Source organism: Grus americana, chromosome 7 (genome assembly GCF_028858705.1).
Source record: "Grus americana isolate bGruAme1 chromosome 7, bGruAme1.mat, whole genome shotgun sequence".
Classification (NCBI taxonomy): Eukaryota; Metazoa; Chordata; class Aves; order Gruiformes; family Gruidae; genus Grus; species Grus americana.
Genome location: NC_072858.1, coordinates 23994261 through 24015100, shown reverse-complemented (window position 1 = coordinate 24015100; position 20840 = coordinate 23994261). Strand labels below are relative to the sequence as shown.

Genomic DNA, 20840 nt, shown 5'->3' with positions numbered 1-20840 from the left:
GTTACCAAAGCTTAAAGATCCAGCAGAAAGAGAAGACATGGAGAGACAGTCAGCATGTTATCAGATACCTAGACAATTTGGGTTAAGAAAGACAGAAAAGCCACAGTGGTAGAAAAGGGACTATCTCTAGAGTAATGGACAACAGAGAATATAAAGCCAGGCCCCTTATTTCCTCTCATAGCTGAGAACACAAGGACAGATGGGATTCAATGAAAACAAAAGGCAATTAATTCAGGAACCATAAAAAGAAATTATGTGCTATGGAGAATAAAATTATATTGGTTCTCATTGCCAGAAAATATTGAGGCTGAGAGCTTAGTTGGATTAAATAAGGGATTAAACATTTATATGGAAGATGAAGGCTGGTTACATTAAGTAGTTTTTTAAAAGTTAGGGATATAAACTCTCATTCTTTAGAAAAAAAAGAATCACAAAAGGATAGTGTATAGTGTTTGTACAACACCTCGAGGACCAAGCACTTGTACTTCTATTTTTAATTATAACAATGTGAGTAATTAATTTAAATGGGCCAAGAACAAAATTCCCCAAAAGGAAAGGTTGTTAAAACTTGTTCAGTACAAACTCACATGTACTGTCCTTTGAAACATCTGCTGCTGGCCGACATTAGGTACAAAATACAGTCCTAGGGCAGCTGAGTGCTGCTCATCCAGCCAGGCAGTTCCAGTAAGCCTTGGTGGCAAAGCACGTGAGTTTGGTTTGGGCCACGGACCCAGTTTAAACAGTAAAGAGCAATAGTGGTGCTCTGAAACAGGTTAGGAGAGTATCGGCAGGCTTGCCTACAGTGGCCAGTAAGGTGTAAAATTAGGCAAAGGAGATCGAATACTTCCTTCCCTCTTCCTGGCTCATGGAGAATTTATGGGATGTAACTTACAAGGATTCTCACAGCTTTCATGGTGACAAGATCTAGGAGAAAGAAAAATTTTGACCTAGAACATGGGAATTTCAGAAGACAATGCCAGGCCTGTGTCTCGCTCGTATTACATGGTAATTTATTCTAACTCCTGAATGGCAAGCAGTTAAGTAGGCTTAGGGAAATAGTCTCATAGTCTCAATCCTTTGGGTGTTTCTGTGCCTGTTGGGGTTATGGGTATAAGCTGAAAGATCAAACCAGGTTAAACTAGAGATGTGACAGCACCCAAGGCACAGAAACTCCATTTGAGCTGCTGTAGCATGCTCGCCTGGGGGAAGGCAAAGTAAAAGCCAAATCCCTCCATGTTTCCCAGACAGGTACTGTTGCTGCCAGTGTGGAACTTGGCATTTAATCCCCCGCAAGACCAGAGGTCTGTAGCATAATTGCCCTTGGTCCTCCTGTCATTTTAATTCCTGGGAGATAAGGAGCAGTCTGCAGCTTGTGTCTTGGGGCCTTTCCGCCAGCAGCTGTAGGAGAACGCAGCCAGCGCGGAGACAAGCACAGCGCTGCCGAAGGATCAAGCCTGGCATTTCAAAACGGGTTATCAGCACAAGGCGCACTGCAGATGCTCAGCCTCTCAAGAAGAGGCATGAACAGATCAAATCTGTCTCGAAGGCCAGTTTGCAAGGGTTCTGACATTGCGTGTTTTCAGGATGCCTAAAATTCTTTTTTAAATAAAGTTTCCATTGCAATCCATTGCAGCATTGGTAACCCAGCTGTCTTATAATCCCTGGAGAGGGTAAATGGAACTGTTTAGTTTAGCATTCACACACAAAGATCAGCCACCTAGCCAGGTCAGCACCTTTACATTAAGCTGGTTTATAGAAGACAAATTAAAGCTTTAGGCAATCACTATTTATTGAATCCAAGGCAATTTCGAGGACTCTGTCACCACATGCCCTGTAATATGACATTGCTAATCCTCAGGCTGTGCCCTGCCTTCTGTTCTTGCCTTGGTAATACCTGGGTACTGAACATCTTGGTGCCCTGAGCACAGACCTTCCAGGCAGCAGGCTAGTGCCTGACCCAGTCATTGCCTACCCTACAGCACGTGAATGAACCCCAGACGTGCACATCTGCCACAAGTTCCATGTGCATCATCCTGTATTATTACTCCACATTTGGGTCCTTGGTTATACATCAAAGCTTACTGCCCCTGCTCCTGAGCAGACCTGTCTTCTCTCTGGCTTGTCTACACACAGCGAGAACACACTGTTGTGCACTGCACAACTGTTAATGCACTTAGCACTTTTGCCTATTTTTATATATTTTGACCTACTCGAGAATAATAAATTAACTTACAAAAGTGATTAAGGCCTAAGAGGAAACTCTGTTCATTTGTCAGATGAGAAGGAAGAAAGAAATTGAAGTATTCATCAACCCCTGCTTTCTCTCAGCATTATTTCTGTTCAGGTGGAGAACTACAGCTTGGCGGCACTGCTTGCATACCCTTGAGTTAAGCCAGTTTAATGCCACTGAGAGGAATGAAAAGAGAAATTGTGCAAAGAAGAGAAGAGAGGAATCACAGCCCAGAGGTTGCGAGAATAGGACACACTTTGGGAAAGCAGGAAGCTCCATTACAGCATACTTAGTCTTTTATACCTCAAGCAAATTACTCACTCCCTGTGTTTGTTCTGTATCTAGACCCCAGGAGTATTTCCATGTTTCATGGGAGAACTGTGAACACAGAGATATTAAAGACTAACATCACAAATAAAGGGCAGCTAATAACTATGGTGAATAAGGTACCAAGAAAAGGTCCCCACAGCGCTGTTATTTCATGACTCAACACCTGAACGTTTGAGATTATATTATGATTCAAAGAAAAATAATGTGTCTATTCAGCCTTTTGATGTCACATTTTTAAGTTCTTCCTAGTAATCACGAAGGCAAGAAAGCTATTGTCTCTTAAAAATAAAGATTTACTCTCACACCAACAACTTATTCTAGGAGATGCTGCTTTAAGGAAAAAACAAAACAACAAACAAACACAAAAGAGCCACTATATTGAGAAAGCAGCGATAAACCCATAGCATCTGGCAGCTGGAAATGTGTGATACAGGATTACAGCAGGAGGGACAAGCATCTCTTTAGCAGGGACAGACACTTAACAGGGATCGTATGGGAGCAGACCTATTATTCAGAAGAGAAAAGGTTCCCCCTAGAGACATAACAGCGAAGGAAAAAAACCAGCTGTTGGCCTGTTCCTCAGCTCAGGTCAAATCTTCTGATTCCTGGAATTGAAGAGAGCTGTTATGAAAAAACATCTGAAGATTTCCACTGTGGCAGAGCCTGGTGCCATCTTCCAAGCATCTCACCTCTCCTTGTAGTGTTCTTCAAGTGTGCAAACATATGAAAACAGGAATAGATTTAAAGAGGCAGCTATCTCTCCATTTCTACCATTTCTGCGTGGCAGGGCGAAGGAACAAGTGAGATTGCATTGCAGGACTCACATAGTCAGAGCAACACAGACTTATTCTTACCAGCGTGCACCTGCTGTCTCTGCTCAGAGATTACGGGCTAAAGTGAAACCAAAGATTTTAAAGAATCAGCCATAACTGGTTTTCTCCCAGTTCTACATTAAAGTATTTTCCCAGTGTCCAACCCAAAATAAATCTCCATCGGTCAGTCATTGGCCAGAAGCCGCAGCCTTCTGCTGCTGCAGGGCAAAAGGACCATACATTGAAGTTCCCAGAGCTCAGACATTTTCATTTTAGCTTGGTCACCTTCTTGATCCAGGGTACGTATTTGCTGACCTTTGTGTAGACACCGGGGGAATCCTTCCGACCACAGCCGTAACCCCAGGAAGTGATCCCCAAAATGATCCAGCGTCCATTTGACCTCTGACACATGAGTGGCCCTCCACTGTCACCTTGGCAGCTGTCCACCCGTTTATCTTCAGAGAGGTTCCCAGCACAAATCATGCGGTTAGTGAACTTCTGCCCATAACGGACCTCACAGTCTTCCCGTGGGAGAAGAGGCACCACCCCCTGCAGCAGGGTTCTCGAATAGGACTTCCCTGGAAGAGAACACACCAGCCAGACCAATTCACGTACAGACAACAGCAGTGACCTAGAGCAACGGTGCTCCACATGAAAACAGATGTTTGTACATTTAATGTCAAGACCGCGGCACAGAAATAGGCCAAGCTCAGCATCTCTGAAACACCAGAACTGCAGAAAAGAGTGCTGCCAAGCCAGACCACAAAAAAGAGCTGTAAGATCAAAGAAATGAGGAAGAGGTTGGAAAAAGGGGTTAGATCAAAGGATGAGTCTTACTCCTGGTTCTGCCAGCAAGTAACCTGAACCTTGTTCAGTTTATTTCACCGCTCTGAGCCTCCATTTCCTCCTCTGTAAAACAAGGACAGTGTTTTCTCAAGAGAATAAATGCAGTAATATTAGTAAAGTGCTCAATCCTCAGAGAAGTTTTGGAAGATGTTTCAGAGGCATCCAAACATTACTCAAAGGGAGCTCACGTCATCTTTGGCCAGACTTGTCTCTATTTGCTCAAATCTCTTTATTACCCTAGACTTGCTCAGAACATAAGGTTCCCGTGCTGTATTAGAGTATGACCTTCCTGTGCTCAAGGTTTATGGTGAGTTCCCAAGGTAGTAGGTAAGTGCCCCTCTCATTGGGAAAGCCGGGTTTGGTGTGTGGGAGGGAGTCTAGCCATTAAGCCCCAGTATAGCTTAAGGGAGTTACATGGCTGAGTTGCTCCTTGATCCTCCCCAGACACCCCGAAGTGACACGTGCACCTGGCGCAACTGACTCCAAAGGCAAACGTATACTTGCAGTTAAATACTTGGGTAACAGCTAGGGAAACAGCTGGGGAGGATGGCTACGTCCAAAATCAACAGACAAGCTCCTGGGGCTATTCGCCTTTTGGCAGCAAGTCTCTCTGAACATATGGCTGTGCTCCAGTCTCAGCAGCCCCAGAAAGGCCTCCTTGCCCCAAGTCCTGCATTGCATCTCTGATCCCCCAATGGGGCAGGACTGGGCAGCTGGTTATAAAGCTTTGTTTAGAGTTTAAAGCTGTCTCCAGACCTTGCTAATGCATCCATGTCACGATTCCACCAAGCACAGCATTTTAAAACACTGCCTTGAGACAGTTAAGTATTTAATAATGAATACTTTCTAGAATATTCCCTGCTCCCTTTTACCTACAAAGTTCTATAGCAATGTGCTGCAAGAGGACAGGTACAGGCTGTCTCAAACTTAGTGCAGAAACCAGCTTCAGAGCCCAGCTGTGCCTGCAGCAATATCCAGGGAGATCGAGCAAGATAGTTTAAGGGAGATTCTTTCCACCTCTAAGCCCTCACTTCACTACTACAGTACCATGAAGAAAGAGGTCATGGAAACATGGGGGCAAACCATAGGCTTCATACACCAGCTCTGCCCAGGCTGCTGCCAAAGGGGTCTGCTGTGGGCAAACGTTTGTAGAAAGGGGAAGAAAGAGAGGGCTGTGGACAGCTGGCAGCGTTGCTGTCTCCCACAACTTCAGAGGGATGCTATGGCAACCAAAACTTCCACTATGGGCAGGCTCAGGAAGCCTCAAAATCAGAAGAAAACACAACGGCACAAAAAAATCACCTCCCCTCCCCGCTCCTTAACAACATGTGCTGGCACAGAAAATAGGATCAGTAAGAACATGGCCTTGAGTTGTGCAGACATCAATTAATGGCCCATGTAGGCTTCTGAACCCAGCCTCCCCCACCTTTCTTGCCCCTCAAAGCCCCATCACTCACCTGTGTCTCCCCAGCCGGAGATGATGCAGGCTTGCCTGTTGATTTCAGACTTCTCTTTCCTGTCGGGCAGGCAGACAGGCAGAACATGGTGATTGAAGGAGAGACAGTGTCCCTCCCTGCCCCGCATCCGAACCAGGGCAATGTCATTATCGTTGCTGCCGGCCCAGTAGTTCCTGTGGAGGACAATCCGCTCCACAGACAGCTCCCTCTCAAACTCGTCCTTCACGCCTGTGTGGTAATCCCCCACCCGCAGCAGGTAGCGCCGCACATCAATGCCAAACCTGGAGAAAAAGAGACTCGAGATCTTGATACTCCTACTAAGAGGGAAACAGACTCACACACGTCTCAGTTGCTATGAGGCTGAACCACCTCCTCACAAACTGGTAACACAGTGCCAGCTACAGGACTGTGGGACCTCTTTAGCAGATGTGGTTATGCCAGCTGTTGCAGTGATTTGGTGTCCCAAATCACTGTCTAGCCCGCGCAGGACTTTTTTTCCTACAAAAAGGGCTACAAAAGTTGCAACAGGCTTGTGACCTTATCTGTTCATAGATCCTCAAAGCACTGAAGAATGGGAAAATGCTGGTTCCCTTTAAGTTGCAAAGCCTCGAAGTTAAGAGGGCAGGTGTGAGCAGTGAAGGATAAAGCAAGCCTATATAGAGTCATCCCCATAAGTGCTCCAATATCACACACATCATAACCTGAAGGTCTTGGTTTAGAAACTTTGTTCATGTGGTTCCACTGCGCTGGGAGGATAACCTTGTATGAGGTTATCTCGTTCATCATTGAGTATCCCTCAGGGCTCCCCACTCACAATCGCACCTTTTGAAGCAGTGGGCTGCAGTCAGGACCCAGCAGCTGCTGATCAGTGTTGCTCCGCACAGCAGACGAGTATCTCGACGAAAACCCTTCAACCGTAGTGAGGCCTGCCATGGCCAACCGCCTCTGAAGAAGAAACAGAGGAACAATAGGTGTCACACACATAGGAGCTTTGTTTCCCATCCACTCTGCCCTACCTGGGCTCAGCTGGCATGCATCCTGCCCTAGACAGGCCCACTGATTCAAATCATGTTCAAAAATCACCAGTGAAAATGTGTTAACGTACTCAGCATTTGCCAGGCTATTTCCAGAGCCTGTAGGAAAGCTGGAACCAGTTCTGGCTTTCCTGGTAATTACAGGGTAGTACCTGAGAGACTTGTTTCCACCTATGATCCTTTTCTTGCGACGGTGAAGCAGGCGCATCCCACACACACCAGACTCTGGACCTGCACAGCAAAGTTAGAGCAGTTGGATAGATACCTTCAGCTTAAGTATCAACAATTGCTGTCACAGAGCCAAATACCATTCGCCTTCCCCAAGGGCATTAATCCTCACGGTAGTTGACTGCATTGTGTTGTGCATATGGAATTCATAGAAGATTTGATCCCATAGGTATCCTTCATTTTGGTGGAGGTGCTTACCTGCAGTTTCTGTAGTCTTATACCAGGAATGGGACCTCTACAACTATTTCCTCAGTACTCTAAACCCCAAAGTTTGCTCATGGTTACTGCTCTAAGGAAAGGTACGGTGACTTGGCTGTGGGGAAGTTCTGCAGGCTCAAAGACCTGACACAGGTGGAGTTCCTCAGACTTGTCTGGAGCACCCTGTGCTCCTAAGGAGAGACAATGAAAACAAGGAAAAAGTAGGAGGTGCAGGACAGGACATGTTTATTTTGTAGGTAAAGTTTCAGCCAAAGAGAAGAACTAAAGCGAAAAAGCATAAAAGCATGCAGAGATCCTACAACTGGATCTCCAGATTTCTGCATAGAAGAAGTGGGCATGTCACCTGTTCTGATATCTTGGATCTTCTCTTCCACATAGTCACAGATGACACCAGCGTCCTCACTGTGCCAGCAGCTGTGAATCCCAGTGTCAGGCCTGGCACATTGCCCCAGGGCATGCTCCGTGCCAGTGCATTCTACGTTGTCCAGATGGATGGGCCCATGGCCTTCGCCAAAATAAGCCATTGCCCTGGCTTTCGCTGTACCACTGCAATTAGAGAGAGGGTGGCTAATCTGCAGTAAGCAGGAGGCAGGTGAACCTGATGCACCAGCACATTTGAAGAGAAATATTTATGTGTCACTCCACACACAGACAGTAGTACAGGGAGAATAGGACCCTACTCCCTCAAGCATATGTGGGTATGCCAAAAATAAGAAACAAAGCCCCCAGGAACAGGTCCCGAAAGAAGTGAACCCCCTAAGAGCTGTTTCTATTTGTAAGATGCATGTACCAGAGCTCTTACCTGAATCCCAGTTGCCTGCAAACCACTGCAGCATCTCTGTCTGTCCAGCCATCATCACAGACGCTGCCCCACTGCCCATTCAGGAATACCTCAACCCGTCCCTCCTTGGTGCTTTCTCCATCCACAAGCCGCACAGGAGGCCCTGCAGGAAAAAACACATGGGTCACTGCAAGCAAAACCACCAGAGAGTGTGAGGTGCCCAGAAGTTAGGTTCTATAGGAAAAGATGAGTCCCAGATATCAGTAAGCTTTAAAAAAAAAAAAAAAGAAAAAAAGAAAAAAGAAAAAAAAAGGAGTGTTTCTATATGCAACATTTCATCTCTGTGCTGAATCAGAAGACTACATACATATTAATTTATTTAATACATACTGAAAATCATTAGTGGATCATATTCTGAAAGCTAAGTAAAGAGGAGAACATGAACAGAAGGAAAGTTATTAACTGCTGAGCCAAGAGTGGACAAGCTTAAACATGCCTGGGAAAGAAATCCATTAAATCCTAAAACTATTACATTATTCTAAGCAAGAGAAGAGCTGTACATCCAGGAAAAACAAAAATGTTGGATGCCATCTATTTCAATAAAAAGTGTCTGACAAACTGGAAAGTCTCCTGTAGTAGGGAAAGGGGAGAGTATCAGGTCTCATACAAATGAAGAAATTATGCTAACTTGAAATACATTCACAATTTTTAATTAAAAGCGTGCCATCCACACAAGAGTGCGCAAATTTCCACACAACAGCCCCTCGCATCTGAAGTCCTCTTGTCTTGGCAAGGTGTGACACTAACATAACCACACCGGTTTCCTAAAGGGTCCAGTTAAAGGGGTCCCGTGTTCCCGCAGACACGGGGCTGAGGCGTCTCAGCCTCTGTGAGCAATGGCACACTAAGGCAGCCATCGTTCCTCAGCCCCTCAGGTTTGTTCTAGAGACTGCCAACACAATGCCAACATCTGCCAGAGCTTCCAAAGGAGCAGACCAGTAAGTGGGACTTCCCCACTGTCCAGGGCGAGAGGCAAGGTGAGTTACCCAGGCTGCCATCCATGACGGTGTTACTCTCAGGGGAACAGCGGACTCCCACATCCTCGGTATGCGAGCAGTCATGCTGCCCCCAGTTGCTGTGGGGACAGTCCAGGAGGGACAGCTCTGTCCCCGCACAAGCCACGTCATCCAGTAAGATAAAGCCTTGGCCAGCAGCATAGTCTCCTTCAGAGGCCAGGGTAGCGGGACCGCTAGAGGAAGGAAACAGAACATAACATCAGATTCATTAAATCTTGCTAATCCCACAGAGGGACCCAAGCTCAGACCCAAAGATAACCCCCCCTGCAGAGCTCAGCTGTGATATTGGTGGCATCCTGACACACATGATGGCAGCCAAGCAGCTTCCACATCTCACCAGCTTCAGTTTTCAGGGACTCAGACCAGTCCATGTTCTAGTGTCTGGTCAAAGGCACAGTCAGAGTAGTCCAGAGGGCCAGCTATACCACAGAGGCTGCTTTGCAGATGTGACACCAGGTACATCAGTTTGGGGAGGGGCTAGCAGAGGAGGCATCAAAAATACCAACATTTAATTAAATCTACTTCTTTTTATAGGAAGCGGCTACCTGGAATTGAAATGCGAAACGCTGCAAACCTTTAGGCACTACAAGAGATGACAAACACAGTATGCAGCTGAACTCAAAGGGAAGAATATAGTTCAGACTTTTTTCAGTCTATAAAGCTGAAATTTTACAAGGATATCCTAATCATACTAAAAAATCCACAAAAAAACCCCTTTACTGTCTCCAAGACTAGAGTATCCTGATTTTATGTCTTCCCCAAAACCATACCCAGAGGGACAACAGTGCAGCAATGGGATGAAAGAAAAGCATTACAAAGATCCCTAATACTACTCTTTTTTTGCCCTGATGGTCTTTGTTCAACTATTGAACCGGGTGATGTGTGTAGCTGGCAGAGCAGATGGGTGATATCGTTTAGCTGACAGCAGAGGGGGTGGCAGTGCTGAGCTGATACCCCTGCAAATTTAAGGAATATCAAGAGAACTTTCTGACTTTGGCGAGGGGTTCATAAAGACAGTATCAAGCCTGTTATCTGCTTTCAAAACAGGCTGAGGCAAGAAATAGTATTTTTTTTTCCCCTGGGAAAGGATGTGGATACTTATTAATCTTTTCTGAATAAAGTTGTATAATGGCAATAACTCTTCTAACAGAGACAGCATTGAAAGATTAAGGTCCAGCCTAGCCCACTGAAGGGGGATGGAATGTAATCCTTGAAATTAGGAAGCACAGACACTACACACGCTCCTACCTGAAGCCCAGCTGCCTGCAGACCACCTGGGCACTGAGGTCTGTCCAGCCATCATCGCATACCGTGCCCCAGTTTCCGTTGTAATAAACTTCTACCCTGCCTTCACTGGGGCTGTGGCCACCAGCCAGCCTGACAGTGCCCTCTGCAAGGGGTGGGAGAAAGGAAGATCAGCACTCAGCAGAGGAGAAAAGAAACAGCCTGTGCCCCACTGCTGACATCTGAGCGGCCCATGAGTGAGAGAAACCAAAGACACAGGTATCTGTGGGTACTCAAAAATTGACATTTATTGCTCCCAAACATGCGCATCTGTCAGGGGAGGATTCACCTCAGCCTTTCCATAGCACTGTGGAAAGCCATGGGAACACCACCAAGCCTGGCTCTGATTCATTCCCACCTGCTGCTTGCTCTTTGCCTCCATGTCTGGCAGCCCTTGTGGGAGCCATACACAGAAGCCCTATGGGACCCTGAAGCAGAGGGATATCTGCCGAACAAGCCGTGTAATAGGGGAGTAAGACTGGCTGCATCTGGCTGGCATAGAGCTGTAGATCTGTACCTGTGAAAGGGTCACAGGAGACCCCAGCATCTTCAATGTGGTCACAGTTCTGCTGTCCCCACTCACTCTTCTTGCACTGGTCAAGTGAGAGTTCATTGCCTGAGCACTCCACTTCATCCAGCAGGATTGGGCCAGACCCCTGCCCGTAGTGAGCCCACGACAAGGCTTTCGGGTTCCCACTGCAGATGGTACAGGCACACATGCTCAGTAAGGAAGGTCACAGTCCTGTGCCCTCAGAGTCTGCCTTGCACAGGGACTCTCCTATGCTAGGCCAGCATCCTCCCATAGATAATCTGATAATTTCTCACACAGTGGTGCTGCCCACTGTTAACCAAAATATCTTATTGGAAAGTTTTGTAACAAGACTTTACAACACATAACAAAAATGTGCCCACAACACAAACAGTTCAGACGCCTGGGAAGTCCTGAGGACAATGATGTTTCAATCTCCTCAGTGACAGGCAAAACTCCCAAAGTTTGAGGGATGTTAAACTTGAATCATCCATTGTAAGCAGTTCTGTAGTGATGCGATTTTCAAGAATACTCAGTACGCAACAGCTCCCATGTTAAGCGCTGAATGGTGCACAGAATGAGGTGTGCTCTTTTGCTTTGCTGACTGAACAGGATAAGGGCAGTCAGTGAAACTGGAGGTGTTTAACCAAGTAAACAACTGCAGTTCACATATGGAAATCACCATGACAAGTTATCACTGAGGCCAAGATTTGCACTAGGACATGTGTGCAAAAATAATGAATAGGGATAAACACAAACCTTAGACAGGGATGCACCAATTCTTTTTTCCAGAGCATAAACCCATAAAACTGACAAGAATTAAGTACAAGATCCATTTATGGGATGATCACTCCCAAATTACCTTTCCCAGGGTTTCTGTATACCTCCTATAGAACAGGTTGGTACTATAGTGAAGGGACACGGTCTCACACTCTTCATTCTGCCTACCTCTATTACTACCCCATGATGTACAACAAGGAAATTACCTGAGTCCCAGCTGCCTGCAAACTACTTCAGCATCCCGGTTGTCCCACTGGTCATCACAGATGGTACCCCACTTGCCATCATGGTAAACCTCCACTCGCCCTTCAAAGCTCTCCTTTCCCCCAACTAAACGCAGCGGGGCACCTACACCTGTGCTTCAAGAAAGGGAAAGAGAGCACAACAGAGCAAAACAGAGACAAAGCACATCCAGCAGTTCTTGGGATACTCTTGTCTCACTCTATCACATCCTCCCCCCTAAGCCCCCCAGAAGCATACATGATGCAACCCCACAGTACAGGTTGCTGCTGGTCCAGGGCTGGCTATTCAACTGGCTGTTACAGTGACTAGGGCTTTGTTGCCTGCAGACAAAAACCTGGTTTGATAAAAAAGTGATGTGGCCATAAGCAACAGCCATCTTTCAGTCATTGTAGAAGCATGCCCACTCTGAGTATTTGGGATTAGGAAAGGATGGATAATTTTCCACTGGAAGGAAGATAACCACCTGTATAGCAGGTGAAAGAAGAACATGCTCCAAAGATTTCCTCTCCACAGCTTAACAACCTTAGATTTTACATCTTGTCAGGAACACTGATGCAAGAAACAGGGAGCAAATGTCCCCTGGAGATTTACCTTCTGGAGGGACACACGTTACCATGGCACTCCCCTGCTTACAAGCTCCTGACACAGCTTCCCGATAGCCACACTGCAGCAGGGCTTTCTCATCCCCATGGCAGTTTGCTGACTGCAGGTGCAGGGGAACAGGCCACAGTCCGGGATGACTCTTCTTCCCAGCTGTGCCGATCTCACTGGTACAGAGAAAGCAACAGAACAATGAAACGCCATAGTACTGCTTGATTTACAAGTTCTCCTCAGTTCTTGTGACTCCCCAGCCCAGTTGTGGTATTTCACATCCCAGTAAGCCCAGTTGATTGGGAGTGCATGACAGGGTGGCTATTTACAGTCTAATGGGAAAGCACAAGCAAGTGCAAAGCACTTCCCACCATCTAACCCATTCTGCCCTCCTACTTACTGCAGAGGAGCTGATCCGGTCAGAAACGGCACCCTCGTTTGAGAGTGAAGAACAAACCCATCAATAGATTCAAACATCCAAATATCCGAATCACCTTCTTCCTTCCCTGTGGTCCTTATCTCCTCGCTATTTGGAATTTTGAAAGTCCAAATCCCAGATTCCCAAAGAGGGTTCACACTCTCAAAATTTCTATTAGATGACTACAGTAACTCCAGTTGGTGATACTAAAAAAGGGATATAATCTCACAGCTCACTCATCACAGCCTGGAGCACCAAGCAGAAACTACTCCTTTAAAAAGTTCTTGCAAATGCTGATTGGGGTTGGGCATAGCCACAGAAACAAAACAGTGGGGAAGAACCCTGGTAAGTGGGAAATGACCCCACAAAACAAACTCCTCTCCCCCAGCCAACACACTGTGCCAGAGGGACTGTAACCACAGGGGTTGTTCTTTCAAAGGCCATGTGAGCATGTAACTCTTGCAACCAGACTGAGGTTCCCACCTGAGACCTAGTTGCCTGCAGACAACACTGGCATCCCAGTCAGTCCAGTGGTCAGCACAGATGGTGCCCCAGAGTCCACTGAAGTACAGCTCCACACTACTGTCTTCAGCCAACCGCACAGCACCTTCCAAAAAGAAAAAAAAAAAAAGCAAGCTGCTATTTTCTGATGGAGGTTTCAGATGAGCAAGTCTTGAATTGCACTTGGCTTTTCTCATCCCTGTTTCGCTGGTGCTGTCACTAAAGTGACTTGTATGAAGGCGTGCGGGTCGTGGCACCTTCCCAGTTCCAGCAGTGGCTGCTCAGGAGGATGGCTGGTGCTATGTCCTTTTCAAAGCCACGGCAATATCGGCAGGAAACTTGGCTTCCGCCACAGCTCCTCGATTCTCCTTCTGTGAAATGGGGATGATTTTACATGCTAACTCAAAAAGGTGTATGGAAATGGCAGACTCTCAAATTCCTTCTGACACTCCACTGATTTATTTTCCATTGACCACCTCACCTACAAGAGTCACTGTTGCTACAGCTAGACGTTCAGTAACAGCAGGTGAATCCTCTTTAATTTCTCTAAGAAAAGCAAGCGCCAATGTAAATGCCCTTTCAATTCCCACTGCACCACAAATATCTACAACTGTTTAGAAAGCATATCTCTTGCTCAGTTATGTACTGGGAGAAGGCTACACCTCCTGTCTGTAATAGAACTATACTTGTATCCTTCACTTTAATGAAGCCAGCTTTGAAAGCGCTTCCACTGGCAAGGGAAAATACTTTGCCATTTCATTTATTAAACTGGTACTTCATCTGTTCTGCAAAATGTGGGAAAAGCAAGGAGGGTCAGAAAACAGGAGGATGAACAGAACATTTTCAAGAATGTTGTGCTGGAGTCTGTGCATTGAGAGAGCTCAGCTCACTTGCATGCCTTAAAGTAAGCAGCAGTCCTTGTGTCAGCACTGCAAGGAATTTTAAAGCAAGCCTATGACCTACCTTGCCATAGAGGATTTACAAACCTAGCCACAGAAGATTTTTCCTTGTCATATTTGAACTGCTACACTTAAGTGAGGAGACCTCTGATATGGACACTTAAGGAGTAGGAGTGGGTTGTTTTCCACATAACTTCAAATGTTTTCAAAGTGGCATAAGTTAACAGTAAAAAACAAAAAGAAAAAAAAGAAAAAAAAAGTCTTCTTGTATGAGAATAAAAACATCTATACAAGGCATTATGGCCATAGCAGCTTAAATCCACCCCCTACTATATACAGACGTTCTTCTCCCACACAGACTAGTCTCTAGTCCTAATTATTTCAACAATTCAGAACAGTTACTATACTGTGCTTCTTTCACAGGGTGTCCTACCTGCTACTTGCAGGTCTGTGCAGCACACATTTTTGGCCCGAGCCCCCCAGACAGTGCAGCCCGCGTGCTGGCAGAGACACGCAGCAGCCCTTACCTTGGTTACAGTCGCAGTTAGCCCAGCCAATGGCCCCTGACGCAAGCCTGTAGAAGCACCAGGGTGTAGTTCCCCCGTCCGGGTTCCTGCAGTGGTTGTGGTCCCCCAAGCCACGGTCTGGGTACTGCTGAACGTAATCGGGGAACTCAGCCCAGTTGAGGCACTCTGCCCCGGCCTCAGTGACTGCCAGCGAGCCATTGTAATACCCAAGAGGTCCGACACCACACACGCTGGACGCTGGGCACAGGAAGGGAGCTGTCAGCATCACTGAAGGCATCACACACCGAGGCTCAGACAATGTGGGAGATACCAGCTGATCTCCTGAAACACCTCCCATGTCTGCAGTCTTAACTGCTGCTTGCTTGGTTTCAATTCTGTCACTCTTCAAGGCAGCTGCTCAAAGAATGTTTATAATACACACTGTCTAAAACCCAAATTGATCTGAAAGTCATGAACTGCCCAGACACACCTTTGAAATGTGTTAACTCTGGGCCCAGACATGGACAATTTGAACCAGTTCCCATTACTGGTTATTTCAACAGATGTATTCACTTACTCTGGAGCAGCACTTGAGCCTGGCACACACTCCTCCACTTCCTTCCCCACCTGCTTTGGCACCTGAATAAGATACTCTTAAACTTGATCTTAGGCTCTTTAGAAGACTAATTGCCTGTCTAAATTGATTGCAGCTGCAAAGAGTTTAAAATTAGCTATAATTTCATTCTATAAAGCAGGGACGTGGGAAATGACATTGTATTTCATTGTATGTATGTTCCCTGTACACATTAGCATATCACCTGGCTTATCTGAACTTGGACAACGTATAGGAAGGGAAAGGGAACCTATTTTGGGGGGAAGTGCAGGTGTCAATGTTCCAGGCCAGTGCCCATGTGAAATACCTCATGCAAAGAAACCCCAACAATTAATTTAGTATGGTCTTTAACAAAAGAAGAAAACTCTCCTCTCATGACCCCGAAATAAGAAAAAGAGTGAGCTTTTTAGAGAGCGTAACATGGGAAGAGCAGGCTCAGAAAGGGATAACAGTTACAGCTCTATTCACTGAATAAACAAAAAGAAGCCGACACTTTCAGAAAACCCTTCTGCCATAAAGACACGTAGGGCAAACATCAAGGGTACGAAGAAACTTTGCCTCATGCCATTTGCCTTCTAGCTGCTCCCAAGCCCAGAGGGAGTAAGTGGCAGCTGAAGGTTAACTGCAAGGTACAAAAATGAGAAGCAGTTACGGGCAGATGTCTGGAAAACACACCGTGCTCTTTGCATTGACTGGGACCCTCAGAGGGGGGTGTATGAGAATTCAGTAATTATTAGAGTGGAGGAAAGGTGAGCGTGCAAAAAAGATTGAGGCAGAGAAAGATGAAAGGAAAAGAACATGTGGGAGGAGTAGGGAACTGCAAGAGCAGTAGACATGAAGAAAAGAAAGTGGTTTGGCCATTTTGGGGGAAGGAGATAAACAGACATTGAGGCAGGAGAAAAGATTGAAGATGTGATGGAAAGAAAGGAAGAATGCCAGGTAGCAGTGGTTCATCGTACCTATGGTCTCAGATCACCACTGCAGGAAAGAATCTGCCCGATGACTGAATTAATCACTTCTTGTTCTTACCTGCACTCTGCAAATGGTTTTGGTTGGGCTGGGATCCCAGGAAAGCCTGGGAAAAGAAACAGAGCAAAAGCAGAGAGATGATTATCCGATGAAATAAACATGGGCATGTCCTAAAAGCAGCTCGGCCTTTTGCTGCTTTAGGCAAACACACCCTAGTAACCAGCCTCTTCTCCTCTTCCCCATTGCTCCTCTTCAAATCCAATCACGGCTCTGCCCACTAACAGCAAAATGAATAATTACTGGCCTGCAGAGATTTCCCCTTGATCTATGCACTACGTTACAGGGCTCTGCTTGCTCTTTTCCAATAGCATTGGAAGCCTGAGATACCTATGGAAAGAAAAGCTAGAATAATTGTTACCAGTAAGAAAAATAATGAATAACCACTCATTCTCTCTCCATGTACAGGGCAAGCCATCTATGGCCACAGCAGCAAACAGAGATGTGTCTACATGATGGGATGATGCCCCCAGGGATCCCTGTTAAAATAGTAATAAACATCCATATACAAAGTGAGAAACATCTAAAGAAGAAAATCCAACAAGGCTTTTTACGGATTTTGTTTTTAATACATAAGAGTGTGATATGGCCTATGGTATTATTATCCAAATGGGGCTAAATAGCTAAGAATAAAAAATATGAAACAAAGCCCTCAGAATTCCAGCATCCTGTCTGGCCCCAAAAGAGCATTTCCTCTTGTAGGCACTGGTTTTGGTGGTTATAGCTTGACTGCTGGCTGAGAGATAGGGATCTCCACTTCAACACCATTACATGATGTGCAGGCAGGTGCAAGATCTTCACAGACCCAGAGCTAAAAGAAGAAACTGTACGTGCTTCTGCTAGCTCCATGTAGTTTAATTCATGTTTAAATACTTTTACATGAACATTTCTAATACTTTTATATGAAAATGCAGAGGTGTGCATATAAAGAAAACTAGCTACTGGAAATGGTTCTGTTTTTTCTTCAAAATGCAGCGATTTTGCTTCTCAGCTTCACTTCTCCCTGGAAAAGGGGAAGAGTTAAATTTGGAATTAAACCAAATCCACCTCTGGAATAAGCAGGGATAGTTCCCATAGACACCTGACAAGAATGACACCTACTCATGGCAGATGTCATTTTCAAATCAAGCTTAATGAATATGGTCCAGCAGGTGTTGACAACCATGGCCAAGCTCCAGCATCACCCTCCAGAAGCCAGAATGTGACACTGCATATTGAAGATGAATTTCTGACATGGTTCAGAAACAGCAGATCAGATCTCAGGTGCGTATGCACAAGGGGATGCACAGATAAACCAGCACCTAACTGAAAAACCCTTTTCAGCCAAAATCCATCCATCTGCATGCATCGGGCTATTCTGAGCCCACTTAACGGTCTGTGAACCAACAATGCTGAAGGACTCAGCTGATGCTCTCAAAGCTCTTTGCAAGGGGAGGAAAGTGAACTAAGCTACACTTCGGTGACTGCATCTAACAGGTGACTGAGCCACAATCCAGGTCCCCTGACTCCTCGCTTTTAGTGTGCACCTGCATGCACATGTAAGCCTGCAGGCGAAAGAGGGTTGGGTTGGACTAATAACAGGCTATATATGAAAGCCTGAACCTACTCTTCTTGGAGATTGACCATAAACAAAAGCACTGCAGTCCAAGTAATACACTTCCCTTCTAATGAAAGATTAGTTGCTGCCAGTTCCTGTAGCAGTTTCCAAAATCCCCCAACACCGATCATTGTCGTTACCAAATTTTAGTGCAAATAGCCTGTGCTGCAGTCACTACTCCAGGTCCACGTGGCTATAAATCATCTGTCCGCAATAGCAATAGGGGTAATCAGTCAATCAGCAAAGAACAGAAACAAAGGATCTCCTGCCAGGGTCACCGCAGCGCTTGAGAAACATAAGAAACCTGAGCCAAAGCATCTGCAAGCCCTTGTGCATCCCGCTTTACTGCTTTGTTTCCTTTTCTGAATTTCATATGCACAATGAAATAAATCCCTCCCCAAGCCCCCAGCCCTTCCCAGAGACCACAGCTGCCTAGATGCTTTGGAAAACATATTCAAGTAATAAAAAGATCCACTTACAGCAAGGATATTAAGAGAGCCATGTGACTTCTTACAAGCAGATAGAAGAATAACCATTTCTTACCTCCACGCATCTGAGACAGGATAACAGACTCAAGAGCTCTACCAGGAGCCCGAGTACTTTGGGGATCTTCATCCTTCCTGTGCAAAGTGGCCAGAAGCTTCTTCAAGCATCACATTCTCGTTCAGCTGCCGGGCTCAGCTGCTGCCTCCTCCCCGGGCTCTGCAGCTGGGTTTCCCCGGGAGCAGGGCACTAGCCGCTCCGCACCAGAGGGAGCGGGATGCCTCTTCCATTTCTATGCAGGGAAAGCGGTGTAAAGGAAGAGATGAAAGTTCTCAGCAGCATCCTAGCATTTCATTTTCGCCTTCCTCTCCTCATCAACTCTCCTTGATTCTTCTCTTTGGAAAGGAGAAAAAGAGGGGAGAGAAGTAAAGGAGGAGAACATGCCCCAGAATTTCTCTAGCACCCTTAAAAACAGGAGGAGGCAAGCACAGACGGGTGGGGCGCAGCCCTCAGCCCGCTCCCGCACCCCGCTGTCCCCTCCCTCTCCCCGAGCTCTAGGTAAGCGCTTCTCCCCAGTGCCAGCCTCCGCCTCTCCGCCCCTCTCTACCCAGCCTCTCCTCTCCTCTCCTCTCCCTCCAATGCCTCCTTCTCACAGCTGCCTCTTCCTCCTCTCCCCCAGGCACAAAGGCTGCAGCTACGGCGGGGATCTGGGGCTGTATACTACTGCAGAACCTCCAGCAACAAAACTGGAAAAGGAAACAGCTTGTGCACGCACACTTGCCAGAGATTAGACTTGTTGGAAGGAATCTGGACTTTATCCCCCCCACCGCTGCCTCCTCGATTAGCTGCTTGCAGCTTCCTGAGGTCAAACTCTCCCCAGATTTGAACCCAGGTAAATGGGATCCAGAAAACTTTACTGTTAGTAGCTTCCAGCTCTCCCCATGGCAAACCCACAGGTGGCACAGCCCTCTCCAGGGTGCATTCCCCATTTGCAGCCCTGCATCTTGCCGTCGTGGGTATTGCCTCCAGAGATCTTTTCCATCAAGTGTCTCCTTGACCTTGGGCTGTAAAGTTATTTTCACTCAATTGGCTAGGATGCTTTCCAGAGGGTTGATCATTATTGTACTGCTATGAATAATCCTGTGGGGTCTTTCAGTGTTTTCAGCTTACTGCTCCTTTCTATAAATTAGGGTTAGAGGCTACAATAAAAGTTTAAAACATTATTAAATCTAAGAAGGGAATTGGTCAATTTGAAGCTGTTCAACTTGGAAATTTGTTTGTACTCTCCCGGCGTTGCTCCTCAGCTCAGTCTGATGGGCATTTCTTATATTTATATTCTGATTTTGGAGGGATTAACTCCTGGTGTTCTGCAACATGAAACATGAAGGTCACCTTAAGAAATGAGCTCACTTCTGGCCAAGTCTGCGGAGCAGCATTTCCAAAGACACCTTCAGCATAAAAACAATGAATGGGCTGATAAAAATCCATTGGGTTGACAAAAAGCCTCTCTTTTTTCTTCCCTCACTTATTGCCCATTACTCACTTCACATGACAGTTTCGTGTTGCCTCATCCTCAAGTCACTCATCAAACGCAAGGCAATTCCACTACATACTGGATCTTTTACAGGAGTCGCCGAGTGGTAGGAAGGAGCCCTTTCTGTAGTGGATTTTTACCACAGTGCATTCTGGACACAGCGGATTTGGCCAAGGATTACGCTCAGTTAATTAGGAGCAAATCTCCTGTATCCTCATAGCAAGGGAGGCAGATGATCAGGGCAAGAGAGGATGGAAATAGCTTAGGTGCTGCAGCACACTGTAACTCTGAGGCAGTGTTGGCAAGAATGAGCAAAACAAAATTAAAAGATGGGAATGTGTTGGAGTTTAGAACTGCTTGCTCCAGTGAAAACACCAGGAAAAGATATAGTGGAGGGAGGAACAGAAACTCTCCCAGCATTCAGAGAAATCTGCCCCTTAGTCAGGAGTAGAGAGGTTGTCAATGCCCCTTCAGGACTCCCATAAGATGCTCACCTATTCAGCCCTTTAGACCTGGAAAGAAACAGCAGCATTCAACCTCTGACACGTACTAATAGGGTTTAAAACCTCTAAAAGCTCATACTGGATTTCTCTCACAGTAGCTTGTAAGTTGCTTCCCTCTCAAGGCAAGGCTCTCCTAGATAAAGTGATTTCCTAGATAAAGGGATTTTAAAGGAAACACAGAGCAGTGCACCAAAACCAACAAGTCCAAGTCTGGTATTCAGTTTCTGGAGGAATGACAAACTGTGCAAAGATACAGTGGGTTTTGCAGTTGTCTCCTCTGTGATGGGTCCTCTTTTGGAATGATTTCCTTCTTGCCAAGA

General features: G+C 46.1%; 1 protein-coding gene across 1 annotated transcript; it reads right to left on the bottom strand.

The window, feature by feature from the left end:
* On the bottom strand, nt 1-19188 carry LOC129209025 (neurotrypsin-like). The gene is made up of 16 exons (XM_054832734.1): nt 19137-19188; nt 18544-18878; nt 16407-16452; nt 14786-15022; nt 13342-13465; nt 12441-12616; nt 11813-11960; nt 10815-10993; nt 10262-10403; nt 8984-9186; nt 7959-8100; nt 7500-7702; nt 6862-6940; nt 6498-6620; nt 5676-5956; nt 1-3950 (listed from the first exon to the last, which is right to left on the bottom strand). Exons 2-16 carry the CDS (start codon nt 18613-18615, stop codon nt 3640-3642), a joined length of 2466 nt encoding a protein of 821 aa, XP_054688709.1. The 5' UTR covers nt 18616-18878; nt 19137-19188; the 3' UTR covers nt 1-3639.
* Nucleotides 19189-20840: the final 1652 nt, after the last annotated feature.